Consider the following 22,408-nt stretch of genomic DNA (forward strand, 5'->3'; position numbering starts at 1 on the left):
AGCATGCATGTCGCATGTGAATTGTTTCGAAAGCAGTCAATTTCATTAAGCTGTTGCAGCTTGCAGCTGTTACGAGGTTTTAAAAAGTCACCTGGAAGGCCTGTAGGGGTCACATGCTGCGTTTTGTGTGCAGCCCTGTGCTTGTGGCTGCGGAAATCCTTAGACTTCACATCCCAATTCCCAGCTGAAGCAATTGTGTAAAGTTCATGCGTGGGCACGTTTTCAGTTTAAATGTTAAACTTGACGTTCACATTGTCTACACTCTTTCTAAGCATTGGCATTTGCTCCACTATATCTAATCTTCTATAAACTCTGAGCAGCATTCCGTGAAGGCTAGCGGAACGATATCCCAATGCTACAGTGCATTTCCAAGTGAAACACAAAGCTCCTGGAACGTGTGCAGCTTGTAGCTTTGAGGAGCTGAAACCCGTACTAGGCCTTTTTAAAGAAATGCTGCTTTTCCCCCAAAGCTTCAGTCAGTCAGCAGGTGACTTCGCGACCAGCACTCAAATTGTTTAAAGTTTTGCACTTCTGTGTTACATGCAGCTGCAGTTGAACTGACATAAACAAATGAAACAAACAAGAAAATAAAAGTGAGGATGCCTACAGAAATATTCTATTCTCTCAACAAGAAAATACCTTAAGATATGCACAAACACTGGCTGAACCTGAAAGCTACGGTGAATTTCAGGTCAGAAAAAAAAAATGTATATGTAACTCTGGGATACTTGGGCAGTACATAAAGAAATGAAGAAAGTAAAAAACACTAATAAACACACAACTCACCATGCACTACTGCTGCAGCACACAGGGGCCATTTCATAACCACCTGTGTCCTCTCATTTTTTTTTTCACTTGTTTAATTCCCTTACCGTCAGTAAAGAGTAGCCAACCATCACTGGTATTCTTTTATGTATTCTCTATTGTTTGTTTATAAAACATGTCCAAAGTATTTAATAATAAAATAATAAATAAATAAAACCTGTCTGGTTAAGATCTCTGCTTTTACTCCGTCTGTTTTCTTTCATTCAGTGGTTAAAAGATGACAGATGGTGATAAATGCAAGTCCACACAACACCCATTAGGACAAATATACCCAGTCTGCCTTTCTGAAGCATAGGACCTATTTAAGGAAGGAACTAACTATGACTTCTTGTATTCATTAAAAAAAAAAAACACAGAGCAAAGGAAAAATGCAAATGAAATGGCGGTCATTGACCACATCGAGGAGATTGGAGGATGCTTCAGTGTTTCACAACTCTTACGGATTTCGGTGAACAATGATCTAGACAAGAGTCCGTCATTGGTTTCAATAGGCAAGATATAGAGCAGTGGCTGTGTGCAGATCACTGGCAGGTAGCCAGTTCTAAAGACAGATTGATCTATACCAGCCAACTATGGGTTTTTGTTGAACACTAGGCCACATAAGAAAAATGTCAGAGAATGTATATGATGTGTTTTTGTTGAACACTAGGCCATGTAAGAGAATATATGACGTGATAGATTTATTTTACGCAATAAAACTCATGAGGCACTTGAGTCTGATGGCTTTTTCTTGCGATGAAATTTCTTTTTCTTGAAGTCTGGAGGCATTGTTGAGATGGACTCGCGATCAGCAACAGGCAGGTGTCTCACTCGTTGCCTGAAAAAAGCACGAAGCCAAGGTCAGGATTTTCTACATCATCAAGCTGAAGTCCGTCATGTAGATGTCTCTCAAGATTGCAGAGGCATCTGTTACATATACAGGGGCGCCAAATTTTTAACGCGACAGCGTTAAGGGCTCCATGTTGCAGAAAAGCCGGTGTCGTCAGCGGCGGCGGCGTTGGCTATGCGCGAAAAATATCAGAAGCATTAATAAAAAGATCAGTAATGCATAAACAATAACTGCAGTGACAATATATACGGCAGTCAACCGCGAACTTTACTTGTACTGCCCTGCCCCTTAATTGCCTCAGTCGATTTTTTCCATCCAAAGCTGTTGTCATTTGCCTTGTCTTGGAAAACGAGGCATTCACCAGCCGTATCGGGAGGGTTTCGCGCAGTGGGGCACAGAACACACAGGCACTTCACCCGAAAACTTGTAAGGCATATTACACCCTCGTATAAGACTGATGACACAGCGATGCTGTTTGAATTTGGTTCGACTAAGCTAACAGTGATTATACTCGTCATTTCTATCTGTTGTCGTGTATAGTGCAACTTGAGTTTAGGTGAGAAGTGAGAAAGAAAAGGAATGAGAAGAGGTTGGTTGGTTTATGGGGTTTAACGTCCCAAAGCGACTAAGGCTATGAGAGACGCCGTAGTGGAGGGCTCCGGAAATTTCAACCACCTGGCATTCTTTAACGTGCACTGACATCGCACAGTACACGGTCCTCTAGAATTTCTCCTCCAAAGAAATTCTAGCCGCCGCGGCCGGGATCGAACCCGCGTCTTTTGGGTCAGCAGCCGAGCACCATAACCACTGAGAAGAGGAAAAAGGAGGAGAAGGCGCTATTGCGTCTACTCTTAAGGCGAAGCTTAAGCGTCCTCCTAATTTTTGTTCTGTGTTCTTTTCTCGGGAGTGATTCACAAGGCACAAGTAAATATGAATCACCATGTGGAACTCATCTATGCTGTGTGAGTAGGTAATTTCATCACCATCATCAGCCTGACTACACCCACTGCGGGACAAAGGCCTACCCTCTCCAATTAATCCTGTCCTTTGCCAGCTGTGGCCATCTTTTCTCCGAAAACTTTTCCATCTCACCCGCCCATCTAACTTTCTGCCATCCCCATGCAACGGTTGCCCAACAGACTGCTGGCAAACTACCCATCCTTGCAGGTGGCAGTTAAATTAACGATTGGTCGCAAGAGGTTGCTTGGGAAAAACAACCTGGAAGTTTTAAGCACCACCGGTGGCTGCGTTTGAAACAACCACCTGCCAGGGCAGTGAAGTGTCGCTTAAATGCTGCACCACTACGTTTGGAGTACAGTCAAGTCCACTTATAACAATACTGGTTATAACAATATATCAGATATAACAATGGTCAGTCATGGCATCATCAGCTTTGCCTTGTGTTCTATGGTAAAATAAACTGCTTATAGCAATGCTGTCAAGGCACATTATTGGTTATAACAATTAAATCTGGTAATTGAGTGTCAACCATTATAGAAAAAAAAAAAAAGAAGGAAATGCTACAACCACACCAGCAAAACCATGCTTACAACACAAAAGCGTGCGTGTGTGGGGCCGACCAATGGACTAAGCTGGCGCAGCAACACCACAAAAGCAAAAGAGGCAGGCGTCATTGTGTCAGGAGAGCTGCTGCATTGCTGCATTGGCTACGCACGCCATGCGTACCCCCAATCAGTCAGTTCAGTGCACGTGCATGCAACCAGCGCGTTTTTTTTCTCTTGTCAGCTGTCACCGCACCCTTGGTTCTGCACGCTTCTTGAATTTCCCATAAGAATCACTTCCGGATTCCTGTGACGTGGAGGTGCGCGAAGCTCCCGGTGGCGCAGCGATGGCGGTGCTTTGGTCATCGGTGAACGGTGAACATTATTCCGGTTTCCTAAAGTTCGAATTAACGAGCTTTTACAGGCATTAGAACAATCAAACCCCTTCGGGTATTTACTGTCAATAAATGTTTGTCATCTTTTATTTTTTTTGGCACAACCCTGCTATAACAATTATTGGTTATAACAATGGTATTTCCATGGCATTTTAATATTGTTATAAGTGGGCTTGACTGTACTATGAGGACTCTCCGTGATCTACGGATGTAACATAGAGAAAGACCAATTTCGCATACAATATTTACTCGCATAACGAACCCACCCGCTACTTTCATTACTGGGAATTAAGTTTTTTCTTTGAGCATTAGCTTTTCGTAGCACGTTCCTCAGTTTCGCACCGTCCGGCAAACCTTGGTGTGCTCGGTGAGCATGGCAAGGCACCAAGACGCTGTGGCCCCTTGACAGGTGCTCTGGCGGATGTTGTTTGCTTGGTACACTGCTGCGTAACCAGCTGAACCAGTGTATGCCTTGAAAGCCAGCGAGCGCTCGAGCATCGGGCAGGAGCTCAGCAGTTTAAACTAGAACACTGTAAAACACCCTGTACACAGAAATGCTATGGAGGAAGCAGGACCATCGGGAGTGAAAATGCCTATGCCTTATCACTAGGGGTGTGCGAATATTCGAAATTTTCGAATATAGTAATTCGAATATTATATTTTTAGTATTCGTATTCGATTCGAAGTCCAAGTATTCGTGTTGTTTCGAATATTCGACACGACGCGAATATTCGTATCTAGCCGAATATTCTATTGTGAGCACAGGCGTTCATTTCGGTCCACAAGTCCTATCGACAGAGACATAACAACATGGCGGCGCCCAGAGCAATGCGTAACGTTGGGCCATGCAGTAGCTGACTGCACTGGTGAGCTTCTTTGGGGCTACACCTGCGAAGCTGGTATAGTCTGAGCTGTGCACGAAATACCTCGCAATACGAGCCAGTTCAGTGCCAAGTGAGAGGGCATTTTCTGTGGCTGGAGAAGTCGTTTCAGCATGAAGGGAACTACTTCTGCCTTACCATCTGGAGCAGCCGGTTTTCCTTCACGACAACATTTTATGTTCATCCCAGCAACGCACTTTTGTGCTTATGGCAAGCTAGCCTTGATCAATGCTGTGTACTAGCCATCTTCTCTGATATTTCCACTCTTCTAAGAACAATGTTCGAGACTTTGATACTTTTTGTGCAGCCACACACACCTTTTGTGCTCATTTCATCACTGATAGTTGAACTGTGATGTTCTTGGGAGCTCAAATAAATGTTTTGTTGCGGTTAAATGCGTCTGTCCTTGATTATTTGATATTCGATTCGATATTCGGAACCAAGTATTCGTATTCGATTCGTATTCGAAAAATTTGATATTCGCACACCCCTACTTATCACGCCACAGCTTACGCTTAAAAATTCACATTACACATAACCTTTTTGCAAGTTTTTTTTTTAACATTGCATAAAAAAATTGGAGGGGACACTTGTCCAGCTGCCTCCTGTTTGCTTCTCTGGGGATTTTTCGTGGATTTTTTGCTCACGGTCAATGATGCCGACAACACCGGATTTTCTGCGACACAAGCTCTTTAATGCTATTGCATTAAAAAAAGTGCACCAGTGTCCAGCACGTTTGCTTTATCTCACCACAAATGGCCGGCACCGTCAGCAATCACAAAATCATCAGATTGCACTGTGATATAGCAAGCCATTTTCGAAGCGAATGATGCTACATACCAGCAATGCAAACACTGCTGACTGTGTGCTTCTGTTAATGAATGAATGGATGGACAGGCGGGCGAGCACGTGCTATGAAATTTCGACTCTTGAGGAAAAAAAAAAACCGTTGAACTTTTTTGGCCAGTGTAATGAACACTCCCCCAAATTGATGTCAACTTTTCTGGAAAAAAACAGTGGGTTCATTCGTTATGCGAGTAAATACGGTACGGGGACATGTAGGCAGAGCCTAGGCGAATTTATATGCAAAGACGACCTCAGGCCACTGAAGGGAGCCATTAATGTTGTTGCATCATAGCCACCATGATGGCTCAGTGGTTATGGTGCTTAGCTGCTGGCCCGGAAGACGCGTGTTCAATACCGGCTGCTAAGGTCAAATTTTGATGGAGGCGAAATTCTAGAGGCCCATGTAATGTGCGATGTCAGTGAACTTTGAAAGCACCCCAGGTGGTTGAAATTTCTGGAGCCCTTCACTACAGCGTCCCTCATAGCCTGAGTCGCTTTGGGACTTCAAACTCACCTAAACTAAACTAAGCTGAACTAAACTAAACTAAAGGGGAGTTTAAGGTGTCCCCTTAAGTTTTGTTTACATAACATACTTTAGAAGACTAAAGCAGTGAAAATGTTAATTTCACATGCATGCATGCTGAAAGGCAATTCTGTAGGTATGAATATGAACTGACTTTGGGTTCTTTCCAAGAAGGTAGTCTGGCAGTGGTTGCCCAGCTTCACGTAGAAGGTGTACAATGCTCTTCAACCGGCCTTCAGCCACATCATCTTCAGTGAAAAATGTGATTGCATGACCTGGGTGACCGGCACGGCCCGTTCGACCTGTGTGAGTAGGAGGGAGATAAATAAATTAGGCAATGAAATCAGACCTCTTGAGACAAACTGGTTGAAGTAGTAATGACCTGGCATGTTTGCCTGAAGTATTTCTGCTTGTGTAAATGAAGAACAAGAGCCTTGTTCAAGATATGCCTTACCGACAGAACCTATGCTATGGCATAACACCCCATGCAAATGGTGCGGGTTTAACACCAAGTCTAGCAAATTACCTCAAAGCCTTCAGACATGACAGAATTTGCCGTTTAGATGTCAGAGGGTTCTATGCCAAGCACTCGTTTAAGCATTGCTTTAAATAAAGCCTTTGGTGCCTTAGAGATCTGATGGTTATGCAGCCAACAAACTGAAGCTGACGACAGTGATTATGAAAAGAGCAAGCACTGAGGTTACCTACTAAGACAAGATGCATGGTGTTTCGACATGGTAAGTGAATATCTCGTATCTCAAGGGACTTTCATGCCAAACTTAATTGTAAGCAGAGTGAGCTTACGAATCCAGGCCTTTGTTCCTCCCTACCTTTATTTTCTAGAAATCTGCACCTTCAGATTTACTAAAAAGTGTCTTTTATATTGGAACTTCTATTTATTACAGCAGAAAATAAAGGTGCACATCAGGAGCAACACAACAGCAGAGTTTTCACAAATCAGACTTCAACATAACCAAATCCTGTCCCAAAAAACTTTCTAAACAAGCGGTGACAAACACATGGTACATATGTATAGGAGTTTATTATGAGACATGCAAAACTCATAACTGGAATTTAGAGATATGCAAGTTCAAGTTAACGGCAGTTTATTGCCATTCAGTGGCATGGTCCATTAAACTCACAATGGTGAAAAAACACCCGTGTGCTGTAGTTTAGAGTGCCGTGCATGGACAAACTAACAAAACGAGCTAGTGCAACACTACTTCCGCAGACACCAAGCACTCAACCAGCAACCCCTTACCGACACGGTGGACATACGAGACGACCGTCGGCGGCACGTCGTAGTTTATGACAAGGCCAACGCCCTGGAAGTCCAGACCGCGAGCCAAGACCTCAGTGCAGATCAGCACCCACACCTGGCCAGAGCGAAACGCCCGCACAACGCGGTCGCGCTGGGCCTGCGGTCGCTCCGCGTGGATCACATCCACGTTGATGCCATCGTAGACAAGCTCGGCAAAGAGCTCCTTGGCCCGCTGCTTGCTTTGCACAAACACCAGCACGGGAGGCTGGAGCTTTCCCTGCACAGGTGAAGGAGGCAGAATTTTCACACCCAAAAGGCAATTTGCTTCACTCTTTGTCATTGCCATTGGATGGTACAATTTCAAAAGAAGAACTATTGGCATCTACACAAAATATGCAAGCATGCTGCATCCTTTACTGCAAAACTTCCAGAGACACGTAAAGTATGCAGTATGTCACACGCAGGAACCACAGAGTTCAGAGAATTATGAAAAAAGTTAGGTAAAAACGAAACTAAAAAAAAAGGAAAGGAAGAAATACCTATGACAGATGAGAATCTACAAAGCTGATGACAATGTAAACAGCCATCAACAAGAATATGTTCTTAATTCCTTAATCTCTAGGCCTGTTATGCCCACTGGGAGAAGAAAAAGAGCACCAAATATACCGGGAAATTCCACTAGTTGACATCTTTGTAATGAAAATTTACATGGGTTTCCAGTACAGCCGAGCGCACAATCAAAATTTAAAATAGTTTGTGAATAGAATTTGCTTTTCGATTCGGTTTGTACCGCGCTTTTACCACAGTCAAATTTGGTTGTAACAAACAGCGTGATTCAATGCGATTTGTTTGATATATGAAAAAATTTGATATACCCAAACCTGCTTAGAACAACCTGCAGTAAACTTCACTACCAAATTCGTTATACATGAGGCTGTGAACAGTCGAGCAAAAATGCACTGACAAAAGAAAAAACCCCGCCACTCACGTGAATAAGAAGTAATTCACTGGCGAAAAATCTGCACCTGATTTTTGCCTGAACACTGTGCTTAGCTACACCAATGAGAATAGTGTTTTCTACATGTGGCATCACATGTGCAACAAACTCCAGTCCGCTTCCTTGTATTCTCGAGCAGCATCGTCACAGCACATCAACATCAAAAAGGGCTTAGTGAAGCATCAGGCGAGGGCAATCGTCTTCTGGTGGCAGTTCCTCATACGCATCAGACGCCAGCACACTGAAAAAAATTTCCGAATCCAACGGTTCGCTGCCGCGCTATGTCACCGTCTAAATATCCCCGAAGGCAACTTCTGTTGGAAGAGCGTCTGGAACAACGGAGAGCTCTTCACATAGGATGACAACTTCGCTGTCATCTCACACTGTGTGCACCGCAAGCGCAGCCTCCACACACCCATGACACGGCCCAGCATGATGGAAGCAGTTTCGGACTGTGTCTCGAGCCTTATTTTGCCAGCCACAGCTGACGATCTCGATTGCGGCCAGCAAATTGATCTCCAGCTCATCATTAACTCGCAGTTTCACTATGAGCCGCTCAACCACACACTTCCAGTAGCTTGGGGTGAATGCATGTATGATGCCTTGATCACGTGGCTGTACTGTTGTGTTCAGCTGCAGAAAGCAAAGCTTAAAGGGACACTGAGGAGAAATTGAAGTTGACTTGCATCGACAGAATACCCGCTCCTGATTACAAAAACGCCACTCATACTGACAACAAAGCTCTTGTAACGTAGAAAAGAGCAAGAACCAAAATACAGGTATCGCCGCCACAGGCCAAACTCACAAGTACAAGCGTGATGACGTCATAGGACAAAGCAGTGTTGCTAGAACCAATGGTTCTAGGAACTCTAGGACCCGAGAAGCCACAAATCACTGAGGCGCAGCCAATGCATGCGCAAATCTCCTTGACGTCGCCAGATGGCGCCACGTGCCCAGCAGCTACGCGCGCGCCTGAAGCATCGGGACCAATCAGCGCCTGCTTGCCGGCGGCAGGCGAGCTCCCGGTATTCCGCTAGCGGTAACAAGGTACACGGTATGCTAAAGGTGTCTATTTGCGAGAACTTCGCTGACGACTTCAAGAACAAGATCCATCGTAACGCTGGCAAAACGCCAGTGCAAACGTAAGCGAAGCGACTGTAGCGACGGCCGCAATAGCCGATAGATGCCTTCAACGTGCGGCCGGTGGTAGTTTTCTTTTCGGCTGCTGCTGGGCCGCTATGCTGGCCGCCAGAAATCACGGAGTCTGCGTTACGTCATGGCACGTCATGTTTCTCGTCACTTAGTCCTGTGTCGTCATAGGAGAATCCCAAGTTTGAATCAGAGCGGCGGGAAAAACTTTTTCAACTTCGAATCCAAATTTCTCGGAAATAAATGCATCTTTCGCTGCCGGCCAAGTGGCAACAAAGCCATGAAATGCCGAACTGTCGGATTTTGCTATAAAAAAAATATTAATAGTGCTCTCCTCAGTGTCCCTTTAAAGCTTTGGAACAAGACGCCACAATAATGCACTGAACAGTTATCGAGGAAGAGGCCAATCTTGTTCCCACTCGTTGCAAGCTCCTCATCCCAGTTGTGCAGCCAAGCCTCTGACAACACCCTGGTCATCCAAGCCTTGGAGTTCGGGTTGTACATGACTGGGAGCAAAGTGTGTCCGCGCAGGCACAAGTGCGACATGTCAGTGGGGAACGTCGCAACTTTGAAGATCCGTCTATGTTTGACATGAGGAGGACGGTCTAGCGGGCCTTGTTCAATTTCCAGCCATGGTGCTTCTCATTTTGGAGCACCAAGGTCCTACATCTCCCTCAAAGCACACCAAATGTGTTTTACCCACTTCTTCAAATGATACTAGTTACACTTCGTCCAATCTTGTCTCATGCTAAGATTGTAATACTCAGTGCATCTGTGCAACAGCTATGGAATACCAACTAGCCCCAGCTGTCACATTGTTAGATGAAGTGTTTCGTGCAACGGGGTCTTATCCATTAGTTGGAAAAAAATAAAATTAAAAATGAACAAACAAATAAATAAATAAAATAAACAACACATTTCCAATGGCACCCTTAAAGCAAAATGCAGCAGAAAGAAGACTCACTTCTCTGACAAGTCCACGCATAGCCAGAAGTTTGCCCGATTCACTGCCCACAAACTGAAGCTTCTGGTCCACAAGGTCGGCAGCTGCATTCCTGTGCACAAGTTGCATAGCTTTACATTTCAGATGCTCATTAGTTACTACTCAACATTATAAAAAAAAAATTATTTTCACAAGCCGGCCAGTTTCTACATAGCAACCTGAAAGGGCCTTAAATATGCTGGGACATCTTATCTTAAATGAAAAAGAGCACTGTGTCAAGCAACCTGACCGAGTACTGCTGTTTCATGCTTTACAGGGAACTGACAGTTTTTAACAACAGACCATGTTCTGCATGTCCCTAGCAATAGCAGAGGCCTTGCCAACCATCACAGGAACAGTATGACTACTCTCATAGATATGTGCCTGAAATGCCCTGTCGGAAGTAGCAAGAGACTAAAAAAAAAAAAAAGCAGGCAATTTCAAGGTATAGTACGGACACGCTGTTGAAAGCAAGCTGCTGTATCTCATGCACTTGGGCTGATATCACAGGCAAGTGCAGACTTGCAGATTTGTTGCTTAGAGGAAGCAAGAAAAGAAAGGCTGCACTGCTATAACATAAGGGTGTGAAATAGGTAAGAGGATGTGCAAAGTGGCGTGAGTGTCATTAAGGAGAAAGAAGTGCTTTGCTGCTTCAGGTGGCCACAGTTTTGAAGTTAGTTTACCTTTTTAAGACACCCTAATCAAAGAATGTCCTTAGCATCACCTTCTAAATACAGGCTCATGGAAAAATATTCAGCTGAATGCAATTAAGGAAGTGCATTAACAAAACAAAACCTTCTAAATACAGGCTCATGGAAAAATATTCAGCTGAATGCAATTAAGGAAGTGCATTAACAAAACAAAACCTTCTAAATACAGGCTCATGGAAAAATATTCAGCTGAATGCAATTAAGGAAGTGCATTAACAAAACAAAACCTTCTAAATACAGGCTCATGGAAAAATATTCAGCTGAATGCAATTAAGGAAGTGCATTAACAAAACAATGACTTTAATGCACAGAACAGCTCAAGTTGGTGGTGGATGACGGGTTGCTGCATGTAACGGCACTGATCTTTATAAGGAGGTGTTATATAACAATGAAATGAGGTGACGCTTCTTGAAGTGCGAGTTGAGGGAAATCAGAGCAGAGAATTTAAGGTCAGGGAAACAGCAAAATCTAAATATTGTACATTTACTTTTCTCCCCTTCTTTAGCACATCTAGGAAAAATCTTTTCAGGACGGCATCCCTTGCAAGGCACTCTACAGAGTCAAAGGTCATGACCGACTCATGACAAAGGTCATGACCGACTCATGACCGACTAAGGACTGGTTCTGGCACCATGACGACAAGCAATGGCTACTACGGCTACAATGCTGACTCACCGAATGCCAACGGTGAGCGAGAGGAAAGCATCGAGGTGAAGCCTGCACCAGGCCTCGACTTGGTCAGTGGCAGTGGCACTGAACAGAGCACGACGCATCAGTGGGCTGCCGCTGCACGCTTGGCACACCTTGGCAAGTTGCTCGCGGAAGCCCCGTGGGCCTCCTGCATTTTCAAACAGCTTGTCTGACTCGTCCAGGATAAGCCACTCCACCCTGCAGGCAACGGTCACACGTTCAAGTTGACTGATTAGGAATCCCAATATGGCTGCAGTGAGCATGCTGTTGAATGTGTCTTGGCGAGGCGTGTAGCATTTATGTATTGAGGTTCTGAAAAGGCTGGCCCAGCACTCATTTGTGTAGCAGGCATCTCTGCTGTAATGCTGGGTAGTTTGCATCAAATACGAGTGTTAATGTTACTTGGTTCCGTCACCCATCTATGCTGCCTAGCACAACAAGGTTAAAGCAACAACAGCTGGAGCAGTGCAAAGGCGTACTCATTTTGGTTTCCATTCTGCACTGACTTTTCAAGACCTGACGCAAAAATTGCACGTAAAAAAAAAAAAAACTGCAGACTTTTCTCAATTTCGTTATATCCAGGTTTAACTGTAAAATCTGTCAAGTGCTCGAAATACAGATATTATATTCACAATTTTATCAAAACAAAGTCTGTGCAGAAAAATGAGGACAAGTCACCTGTTAAGCGTCAGAACACCACTGTCCGTCAGGCACAGAAGACGGTTAGGAGTGCACACCAGTATATCTGTAAGGTGCGAAGAAGCGACACTCAAGGTAAACAGGTGCAAAAAAATAAAAAGATCACTTCAGCCAACAACTTTATCCACAATGAAATTGCTAGGAGGGAGATGAAATGCTATTGAGAAAATGTGGCAGAAGGATTCAAACAAGCTGCAGTTACTACTTACAGTTGCTGGTTCATAGTCATGAAAGCAAACCCTCCATTAATAGCCTTATATAACAGAAAGGCCATGCACTAGCGCCTGTATTTTAAGATCAGCTACAGTGCTAATAAGCGTATCCTAGCAGTGTATTTATAGGCACGTTTTACACCTCACTTTTTCAGACCAGCAAAAATATTTTGCTGTATCAGTGTTTTCACTACATCAGCTGTCGGTGACAGCATGGCTCTGACGATGCTGTCTTGTAATTGTTTATTTACTAAACACAGCATTGGTTCATAAAAGAAACACCCAGAAATACCTTCCTTCCTGGTCTTACTGACGCTTTGTGCAACAATTACTTATTTTCAGTTGACAGATTTTATTTCACCACGCTACCGAGTTTGTTTATGTCTTGTGGAATCACTGCATTTACACAAATACAACGTGGCTATGAATATAACGGCAAGTTTTGTCCCATATAAAAACAAAAGCTCTGTCTAAAAATGGCATCCCCTCACATGGCCTCAGTGTCATTTAAGAGGCAATACTTAAAAACACACATGACACAGTCAAGCGAATGGCCTCAGTGTCATTTAAGAGGCAATACTTAAAAACACACATGACACAGTCAAGCGAATGGCCTCAGTGTCATTTAAGAGGCAATACTTAAAAACACACATGACGCAGTCAAGCGCAGCAAAACCGCCCATGCAGAGCTGTTGCAAGCCTTGTGGTATGCTTCCCTGTGCTGCAAACGTTCCCTAGTCCCCCAATGCTCTTTTACTACCTTTCCTTTCTCAGTGCCCACACTGCCTTCTTTCTACGTTCATAGCCAGCCTTAGCTTTTCTTTTTTTTTTCCCCATGTACACGGCATGGTTTGTCTCATGACTTCAAATCGTTCAAAAGTTTGCTTTCCTTGCAGCTCATGAGCATGGTGGTTAAGGCACCTCTAGGAGCACCGTTTTATTGTCGTCGGTGTATAACTGCCTCCTAATTCAAGCCTTGGGATTACACCATTGCATATCTGGGGCCCTGAGATGTCCTAGACTGCGCGCGTACCGCAATGTCGTCATTCCGCAGGAAGTATGGCGGGACTTTCTTTCCTATAACCGTTTCTTAGGTGTCTTTACAATAAATGTAAAAAAAAAAAAATGTAATCGTGTATGGAAGATGAAATGGGACCATAGTTTCACTTCACTATACCCGAGTTTACAAAAGTGGGTTCCGTGTTCTTCCAAGGCTCCATCTTTTAGACAGCAGTCTCTTCACCATAATATAAGATTGACTAAGACTTAAGCACATAACACAGCACGCTACCTTGCTAAAGAGAGAAACAGACCATGACAACAACGTTCAATCTCAGAAATGAACGTTTGACAGTTCTTTGAGGAGACAAAAAAAAAAAAAAAGGGCACAAGGCTTGCAACTGACCTAACTTCCGTTGAGCATTAGGGAGCCGTGAGCGAGCAGATGAGAGGTTGCTGAGAAGGTAGACGTGGAGACCCGTGTCACGGATAAGCTGGAGGCATTCACGGTACGTCTGCCGTGCCAGCTCACGTGTTGGTGACAGGATCACGGCCCGGAAGCCACCCTTCTGCTGCTCCTTGCTGCCTTCCTTGCCCTTGGCAACTGCTGGTGGCTTCTGCAGGGGGTGCAAGTCTTAAGCGTCAATGGCATATTTCAAGTTTCTCATGGGCTAGCTGGTTTATGGTCTGTGGAACACGTAAGTCCTTACACGATGTAGAAAGAGCGAAAACATAAACAACACCCCTGTCCTGCTGTTTATGCCCTCTCTGTGTCTACATCATGTAAGCACATACATATTTCACAGATCCAGCTGTTAAGCTGCTCATAATGTGGAAGCAACTACAAGTGCTTCATCAGAGCAGTACTTTGACAAAAAACACAGCATCCATTAATGTTTCCAAAAGTAGATACAAACTCGAAACTCTTTGCATTCAATAGCTTAATGCCAGCTGGGTATAAGCAAAGGAATTTAGTAGTATATACTACGTCAGTGGTATGCCATGCCTACACTCGATGCTGGAACTAGAAGCCCTTTTCATCGCAGGTTCAGCAGTCATGAAGATGGCAGATTTTGGGTGTCATGGCAATGCATACTTTGGCTTTACATACTACTTCTTGAAAGCTTACAAATTCCCCCTCTTAAGAACTTTACGCTTAAATTATAAATGTCAGACTTCTAGAACAAACAAAAAAGAGAACTAGGTATGAAAAATAGATAACTGCTAGAAGTATGCGACATGCCCATTGCTGTTTCTATTGCAGTGTCACTGAAAAATGCTAGGCAAGTATAAAGTTAGTTACCCTACTAAGTTGAATGCAGGTTGAACATCAATGCAAGTCAAGCACATTTACCTCAGGCTACTGAGCACATACAAATCATACAAAGCACGCCCACTCGCCATGTAACTCACCTGCAGCTGTGCAATAACTGGGAGCAGGAATGCGGCTGTCTTTCCAGAACCGGTGGGCGCACAGCACAGCACCTCCCTCCGCTGCACAACAGGAGAGAAATTACCATGATGCTACCACTCGTCACCACAGTCAACTTTATGGAGTGCACTAAAATGAATGCACTGGTGGGAATGGCCAAGAGCATTTTGAAGCCGGCTTTGTAGCAGGCGAAAATTCAATCTGGAGCAGCTTCCTTGTGTTTTGTAGCGGGAGTTGCATAGTGAGAATGCCACGGTTTAAAAAATGACAACGCTCTCCCGAAGATTTCAGTGGTGTTGGATTCTAGGCGGCCACCTTGGCCAGCTCTGTATTATGTTTGCAACTGCGCCCAAGTTTACTCATTGAGTAACAAATTAAAATGAAAAAAATTTCATATTGCTAATACTAGTGCAAATTTTTCTGTGCACATTTTAGAATACCACTTTAGCCAGGTTTCTTTATAAAAAAAAAATGGCTGAGGCTTAACTTGGTGAAGCCTGGAGAATGCGAAGCATCATCGTGTCGCGTAATTTGGAGGCGCACAACCACAGCGACGGCGCGAGGTGGCCCCCCGTTTCTCCACTGTCGTGACGTCATCGTGTCACGTGGTGTGACGTCATGTATCACGTGATTTGGAGGCGCACAACCACAGCGACAGCGCGAGGTGGGCCCCCGTTTCTCCACTGTCGTGACGTCATCGTGTCATGTGGTGTGGCATCATCGTGTCACGTGATTTGGAGGCGCACAACCACAGCGACGGCGCGAGGTGGGCCCCCGTTTCTCCACTGTCGTGACGTCATCGTGTCACGTGGTGTGGCATCATCGTGTCACGTGATTTGGAGGCCTCATAACCACGGTGAAGGGCTGAAGTGGTAGCTAAAGTAGTATGCTTCGCATAAAAAATTTTTTTCCCTGGGTTTATCACTTTATTCAACAAGTCTGACAAAATTTAGAAAGGAAGGTCTCGATTTCCTCAGATTGAGATTTCACTTGTTGAAATTTAAACTAAACCAAGCAAGCAAAAGATGAAGTACGTAGTGTTGCAATGCAGGGACAAGAAAAACAAGCAAACAAGAAGGAACTTTGCGTGTCATTTAGAGCTCTGTAGGCTTAAGGCTGAATGTAGTTTCAACAATAAATGGCAGGCACTCGACAATAAACAGTATGTCATAGCTGCAAATGCAGCTATTCCTTTTTGTGGCTTCCAAAAGAGCAGCAGACTAAGAGCACCAAAAGAAGAATCAAGCTAGCTTGGTGCAATATCGTTGTCTGGGGAAACAAGGGCAATTTAAATAAAGAACAATATAAGTTACAGGCGGTGGCTTGAGAACAGCAGTATAATGCCGATGTGCAACTGCTAAGTGTTATTTTCGCACCTGCCTCGGCACCCTAAGTACCGCACTTAAGCCTGGTTATAACAAGGTAGCATGTTAACAAGAAAAGCACTTTTCATGTAATATTGGCTGTTCAAAAAAGCACTGGAAATGGTACACATCCACAATCAAAACAGTGTGAGAGGTGCTCAAAAAAGCTTAACACAATGGCATTTGAACATGTTAAAACCTGAGCTGTAGTATGAGTACATGTATCGTTGACCTTTATCCTGCGCAGCAGAAAAAAATATTGAACAGCTACACATAGACGGCACAAGCACATATACTAATACAATTTTCCACGCAGGATGATTCTCATGTTCAGGACACTGTGTGAACAAAACAGTGCCTCACTCTAGCTAGTGATGAAACTGACTAGAGGCTTCTTGTAGCAGAAGAAATTAACAGGTTTTCCAGGTTTTGTAGCAAAGAAAAATGTGTTTTTCAGCAGACCTTCCAGCTTTTGTAGAAAAAAGAAACTGCACTTCGTAACACTATTGGAACTACTTTAGTACATAAATAATAAGAGTTGCAAAATGTCAGCTTTTGAAGCCTACAAGTTAAGACATTCACTGTGATCATAGTAAAGCAAAAAATAGAAATCCTTAAACTTTTCCTTTAGAACTCTTTCTTTAGAAATGTCCAAAAAGGAGCAAATGGAAAGAAGAGGCTTTTGTTGAGTAAATTTTCTTTACGCTCAAAAATCACGCGATAAAAGACAAAATTCTAGGCATATTACAAGAATGATACACTGAAACGAAGTTTTTCCAGGTACTATTTGTCTTTTTTTTTCAGTAAATCTAGCTTAGACAATGCCACTGGCAAAATGGCAACACGGGTCTCTAACGAAGGGGTACAAAGTGGTGCATTGCTGGTGAAACGCCATGATACAGGTCGGAATCAGAAGCAGCAGCTCAAGCTACAATGAGAGCGGCGTGACCCCTCCTCCTACTTTCCATCACAATGCCTGAAGAATTCTGCCCAAGTGCAGTTCTGCCGAGATGCAGCGCACTTAGCACTTGTGTATAGGTACCCTTGCACTGAGCCCCAAGATAAGTTCATAAATGCCGCCGCATTTGGATGATCATCAGTGGAGTCATTTCAATAGCGAAACTTCCTTTTCAGCATATCAACAACACTCGACTGGCTTGAATCTTTAGCTTTGGCAGTTAGTTAATATTGTTCATGAAAACTTTGATAATGCTTTAAATTGTTCATAAGAGTGGTGATTATATCCAAAAGCATTTGAAGAGTCCTTTAACAAGAGGACCAGAAAGATTGCACATCACAAACTTTCAGGAAAGAAACAGCACCAGCTTGCTGGCACACAGGTGAAAAAAGAATAGCTACAAGTGAACAACCTTATTACTCTAATAGGAAGCACATAACTACAGACATGCAAGAAATCCACGGTGCTTAGTAAAATTTCTGAGACTGAGGGCAGAGCAATAGACAAACAGGCACATACCTCAAGCAATGCGGGAATGGCTTGGCGCTGGACGGGTGTTGGTGTGTCGTAGCCCAAGGCTGCAACATTGCGGAGCAGGACACGGGAAACCTTGTAGCGATCAGCCAATTCTTCGAAGGTTTCAAGCATTGCAGGGACATCTGTTCCTTTTGTCCGAATGCGCTGTCGTTTGCTGGGCTTGGCCTGCAGGAATCAAGACCCAGCGGTCAAAACCAAAAATGCCTCAGACCTGACGGTAGGCGCAGGCTTAGACAGCAAAACCAGAACTGAGCTAATGAGAAAAATTTAGCTGACAGCAACCAAGCTTTCACATACTGAGCTTTGTGGGGCTGCTTGCAACTGTCAGAAATTTTTCTCATTTCCACAGCTCCTTCAAGGCTCTTTAGGACACTAAAGCAGCAAAACAAAGGAACCCTTCCTTGACCGTGAGGATGCAGGAAATGTTGAAAAAGATACACACACAACCAATACCCATGAGGACCCACCCATTTTTTTGTCTACACTGCATTTTGCAAAGAAAAATTAGAGCAACAATGCATCCAGGAGAACCAGGAGGCAAACAAAGCTGAAGGCAAGGAGTTGGTTTGCTTTCTATTCTTCCCACATTTGGGGAACTGAATATTTTGGTTTCTTGTGTCTATCTTAGCATCAGTTATGTAAAAAAATTATATGCAATGAAACTATGCTCCAAAATAAGCCACAGAGAAGAAGAAAAATAGAAAGCACCATCTAAAGGTTAAACATGGGGAAACTTCTAATAAAATCTGCCTGGAGATTTATGGTTTAGACTTTTAGTGCTCTTTTGGAACGAGCGTCACTTACTAGAAAAACACACTGGAAAAAGTAACAAAAAGTCTCGCCGCAATGAGCAGTTCCAGTCGAGCCCACTTATAACGGCTGCAGTTATAACGAACACTACCTTATTACGAATGAGCGAGGTATGACTGTTATGTTATGTGTATCAGGGCAGTGGAGTTGCATCTCAGATATAACAAACAACAGTTGCCCCATAACTCGGTCCAAGCAAACATGGTACTGCTCTAAGCTCAGCCCCACAGTCCAAAACTTCCGTTTCTAACAGGAGTGAAGAGCAACGAGGAGCTCAAAGTCTTTGTGACACCCCTTCAAACGTCAGAAATAAAGCATTGACTCTAAAAAACAATACCAAATATGGGATGTATGATATGCCAATGAAACTTTTTGTTAGATGCGGCCACCAAAAATCCATGCCTTCAAATGCAACACCTAGCATCGGTGGAAAGTGCAGTAAGCTTCACGTTACTGTCCTTCTGTGCATAAGCATGGACGTTAGCCACCAGCGGCTTCCTTTTGTCATCCGGAAGGTACAAAGCAGCAGAGCTCTGGAAGTTACCTTTTCGTACCGCTACAGGCGTGACTCAACGGCATGGACAGTGTGTGACTTTTTATTCCATGAGTGTGCCTCTAGGCATAGTTTAGATAGGGTGTGGGAATGAATGGTGACTGGTTTTTTGAGTGGCTTGCTGAATTTGACAAGGACGTGGTGAAAAAATAAATAATGGGAAAGCCCTGTTTGTGCTCGACAAACCATGTGCCTTCCCTGACTGCGGTGACCACGCTCTTTTGCCAGCGAACACAACGAATAAAACCAACCACCCGACATGGGCAGAACAGTCAGTATCATTACAGATGGGCTCGATTGTATCACCAAAGAAAATGGAGTAAATCTTTTACTGCCGCATTCAGAACACCAGACTTGGGACACTGGATTGAAGCTTCCAGAGTGAGGGAGGAAACCGAGAGACCTACCACTTGTAACTGAAGTTCACCAGTTTCATCACCATCAGCCTTCCGCTTGGTGGTAGTGCTGGTGCCAACTAAAACAATAAAAGCATCAAAAATTAAAAGGACAATGCAAATAAAAATTGGTCAGGACATTGCATTATTTCAAAGTACAGAACTATAAGAAAGTACTAAATGAGTTCAAATTACTTCAACTTTTCATCATGAGACGCAATCAGCTAACGGATACCACATTCAAATAGACATCTCCCTGTTTGCGAGTGACTTAATGCAAAACGGCATTGCCAGGTAGACCTACGAATTTTCACCTCCCAAACTCTCTCTCTCAGCACCAAAGTAAACGCATTAACCATCAATAAATTAATTTCCAATGAGTAAGCTGCTACTGCTGCTCTTTTCCTTGTGATTAAAGCACCTGCTATGCGATGCAGCCAGCAGCCAAATGCGTTGCTTACCGTGCAAGCCAATGTGCACTAATGAAGTAAGCTAGGAAAGGTCTACTGTCGAGGTGAAGGTTGCTGAATAATGGATAACATGAGACAAGAATACCATTCTCTAAAAATACCATAATTTATGTATACCATATGAAAATCATTACCGAATAATGATTATCAAGTTCTAATTAACACTAGTAAATAATTTCTATATCACTCGAAGCTCGATGGTTGCTTTATGATTCATCTCACTTCTTTGACTAAAAAAAAAGTTTGAGAGTGGCTGCTCTGGCTTGTTTACCTTGTCCTGATGTCACTGCACCATCATTATGATGAGTGCACTGATTAGTTTTAAGTAATTATTCTGTCCTGTCTTTCATCCCTGCTGCCGTTAATATGTCACAAACATCACCAAGTTGCTTGGGCACGTTCAATGCAGCCCACCTACTGCATAAATTGCATTAACCAGCAGTATCCAGGTAGGGAACACTATACCAAGGAGATGTTAAGCCAAACATTACCCAACCTTACCCAGCCCTGGAGTCCAAAAGAATAGCGTGCACAACATGAATGTCACACTGGAGCACCACTGGGCTGGTACAGTTGACCCGACAGCTGCCACCGTGCAGCTTCTTAGCCATATTTGTGGTTCGGTAAAATGTAACAGGAACAGGACAGACAAATGAGTTGTAAAGGCGCCATAACCCCCCAAAAGGATGCTTAATTCTGAAATTTTTCGTATTTGCAGCAAGAAAGACAAAATAACCGCTTGATCAGTCAGCAAAAAAGATCAAGCAACAGCAAGCTGCTTCGTGGGCCAAGGCAGCAAAATCTCAGCCCAGGTGTCACCGCTCCCAATATTCAGTGTTGAGACACATAAGTAATGCAACCATATTTACCTTTCGAGTTGTCAGCGCCATCCGTTTTCAAATCTGCAGCATCTTCCGGTCGCTTTTTTGCAATCTGCGAAGGAAGACCACACTGACTTCACGCACGGCTTTTCCCGGCACATGCATACCTCACCTTAAATCGCTCGGCGTCAGGTCTAAACTTGTTGATGTTGAAGTTTACCCCAACGCAGAGTTTCTTGAAAAAATCGTTCGTGTTCATGTTGCCAGAACCTAAAGCACGGCGCACATGCTACAGGGCGTCAAACGCACATTGCACAGAGCAACCACCACACGTAGTACCACGCGCTTGTATCGATGGAGGCTGGTTTCTCCTCTTTTTTTTTTTTTTGTACGGTTTGTTGCACCGATTCACCACTAGATCGCGCTAGCTTTCAACTAAGTTTCAATGGTTTCAACAAACCCTACGGTTCAAAACAACGGGAACAGGTTTGATTTATTCAAAGCACTAGGATTAAAGAAAAATGGAGGCGAAATAGACTTTAAACACGTAGAAATAACCAAATAGAGGTTATCTGATTGGTGGCTAAAGTAAAGGAAGGAGTGCAATTTCAGTAAACCACGTTTTTGGGTTAGTTGGTAACATTCTTGATTCATACCGGCAGCGAAGAAGCACAAACACAAAGAAAAGGAACATGCAAAAACACGGACGAACGGTGCACTCACAACTGGTTTATTGGGAAAGATTTCGAGCATAAAATAGGCTCACGCATCAGCGCACTACAGAGAGCAAAAACCGTAACAACCACGTGCCAAGGTTTACACCAAAAAGCATATATTGAAGGGTTGAATTCCGAACTGTACATAGAAAACGAAGCATCACTTATACACTAATACAGCAATCTGCTCTTTTCTTTATATGAAAGGCCTCCAGGAGTTCACGTGCCGTTTGATACTTGAACACTGTCGAAACGCGGTGAACATGTCGTGCATGACTGGCAGTGCTTAACCAAGTGCACATTCTCTTTTTTCTTTAAATTCCTTTGGTGCTCCCCTAGCCGGTCGTTGATACATCGCCTTGTTTGACCGATGTACACTTTTCCACAGGAATGTGTCAGCTCGTACATCACCCCAGAAGCGCTACTGCACATCGGGCGTGGTGTGCTTTTTACCATACCCGCTTCTCCTTGTCTCACCTCCGGAAATACGAGGGCACAGCTTTGAAAGCTTCACCGGAGCCGAAAAAACGAGCGGCGCCCCATACCTGTTCGCAACCTTCTTCATGTTATGCGACACTTTGTGTAGGTATATGGGCAACTTCCGGTCGCAGGTTTCTGTCCCTCTCCTTCATCTTGGGGTTCGCTGTGCGTGCCTTCACTTTTTTCAGGCTAGCTTCTGCAACAGAGGTCACGACCGACAAGGGATAGCCCGCTGACAAAATTCTAGCCAATTGGTTCTCAAAGCTAGGCTGCATTTCATGGACGTACGATTCCTCAAGCGTCGAATTTAGACACAAGCTAACTATGCCTCTTTTTATCACCTTCGAATGAGTTGAATGGTAAGGCAAGAGT

At 43.8% G+C, this 22,408-nt stretch overlaps 1 protein-coding gene across 1 annotated transcript; it reads right to left on the minus strand.

Annotated features, from left to right (window-relative positions):
* Positions 1-1,488: 1,488 nt before the first annotated feature.
* On the minus strand, positions 1,489-21,213 carry ais (DExD-box helicase 52). The gene is made up of 12 exons (XM_089565895.1): positions 21,013-21,213; positions 20,889-20,952; positions 19,562-19,629; positions 17,774-17,956; positions 14,914-14,994; positions 13,907-14,117; positions 12,269-12,335; positions 11,576-11,788; positions 10,173-10,263; positions 7,063-7,339; positions 5,956-6,103; positions 1,489-1,642 (listed from the first exon to the last, which is right to left on the minus strand). The coding sequence occupies exons 1-12, from the start codon at positions 21,097-21,099 to the stop codon at positions 1,525-1,527; spliced, it is 1,608 nt and encodes a 535-aa protein (XP_089422021.1). The 5' UTR covers positions 21,100-21,213; the 3' UTR covers positions 1,489-1,524.
* Between the last annotated feature and the right edge of the window lie 1,195 nt (positions 21,214-22,408).

This window comes from Amblyomma mixtum, chromosome 1 (genome assembly GCF_055824585.1).
Source record: "Amblyomma mixtum isolate Tamu chromosome 1, ASM5582458v1, whole genome shotgun sequence".
Classification (NCBI taxonomy): Eukaryota; Metazoa; Arthropoda; class Arachnida; order Ixodida; family Ixodidae; genus Amblyomma; species Amblyomma mixtum.

Bases quoted from the DNA above. Each gene is read 5' to 3' on its own strand.
- ais (XM_089565895.1), bottom strand. From the start codon at position 21,099: ATGAACACGAACGATTTTTTCAAGAAACTCTGCGTTGGGGTAAACTTC. The intron at 19,630-20,888 runs GTAAATATGGTT...TTATTGTTTTAG, and splicing joins TGGCGCTGACAACTCGAAAG to TTGGCACCAGCACTACCACC. The intron at 7,340-10,172 runs GTGAGTCTTCTT...TCACCTGTGCAG, and splicing joins TGCGTGGACTTGTCAGAGAA to GGAAAGCTCCAGCCTCCCGT.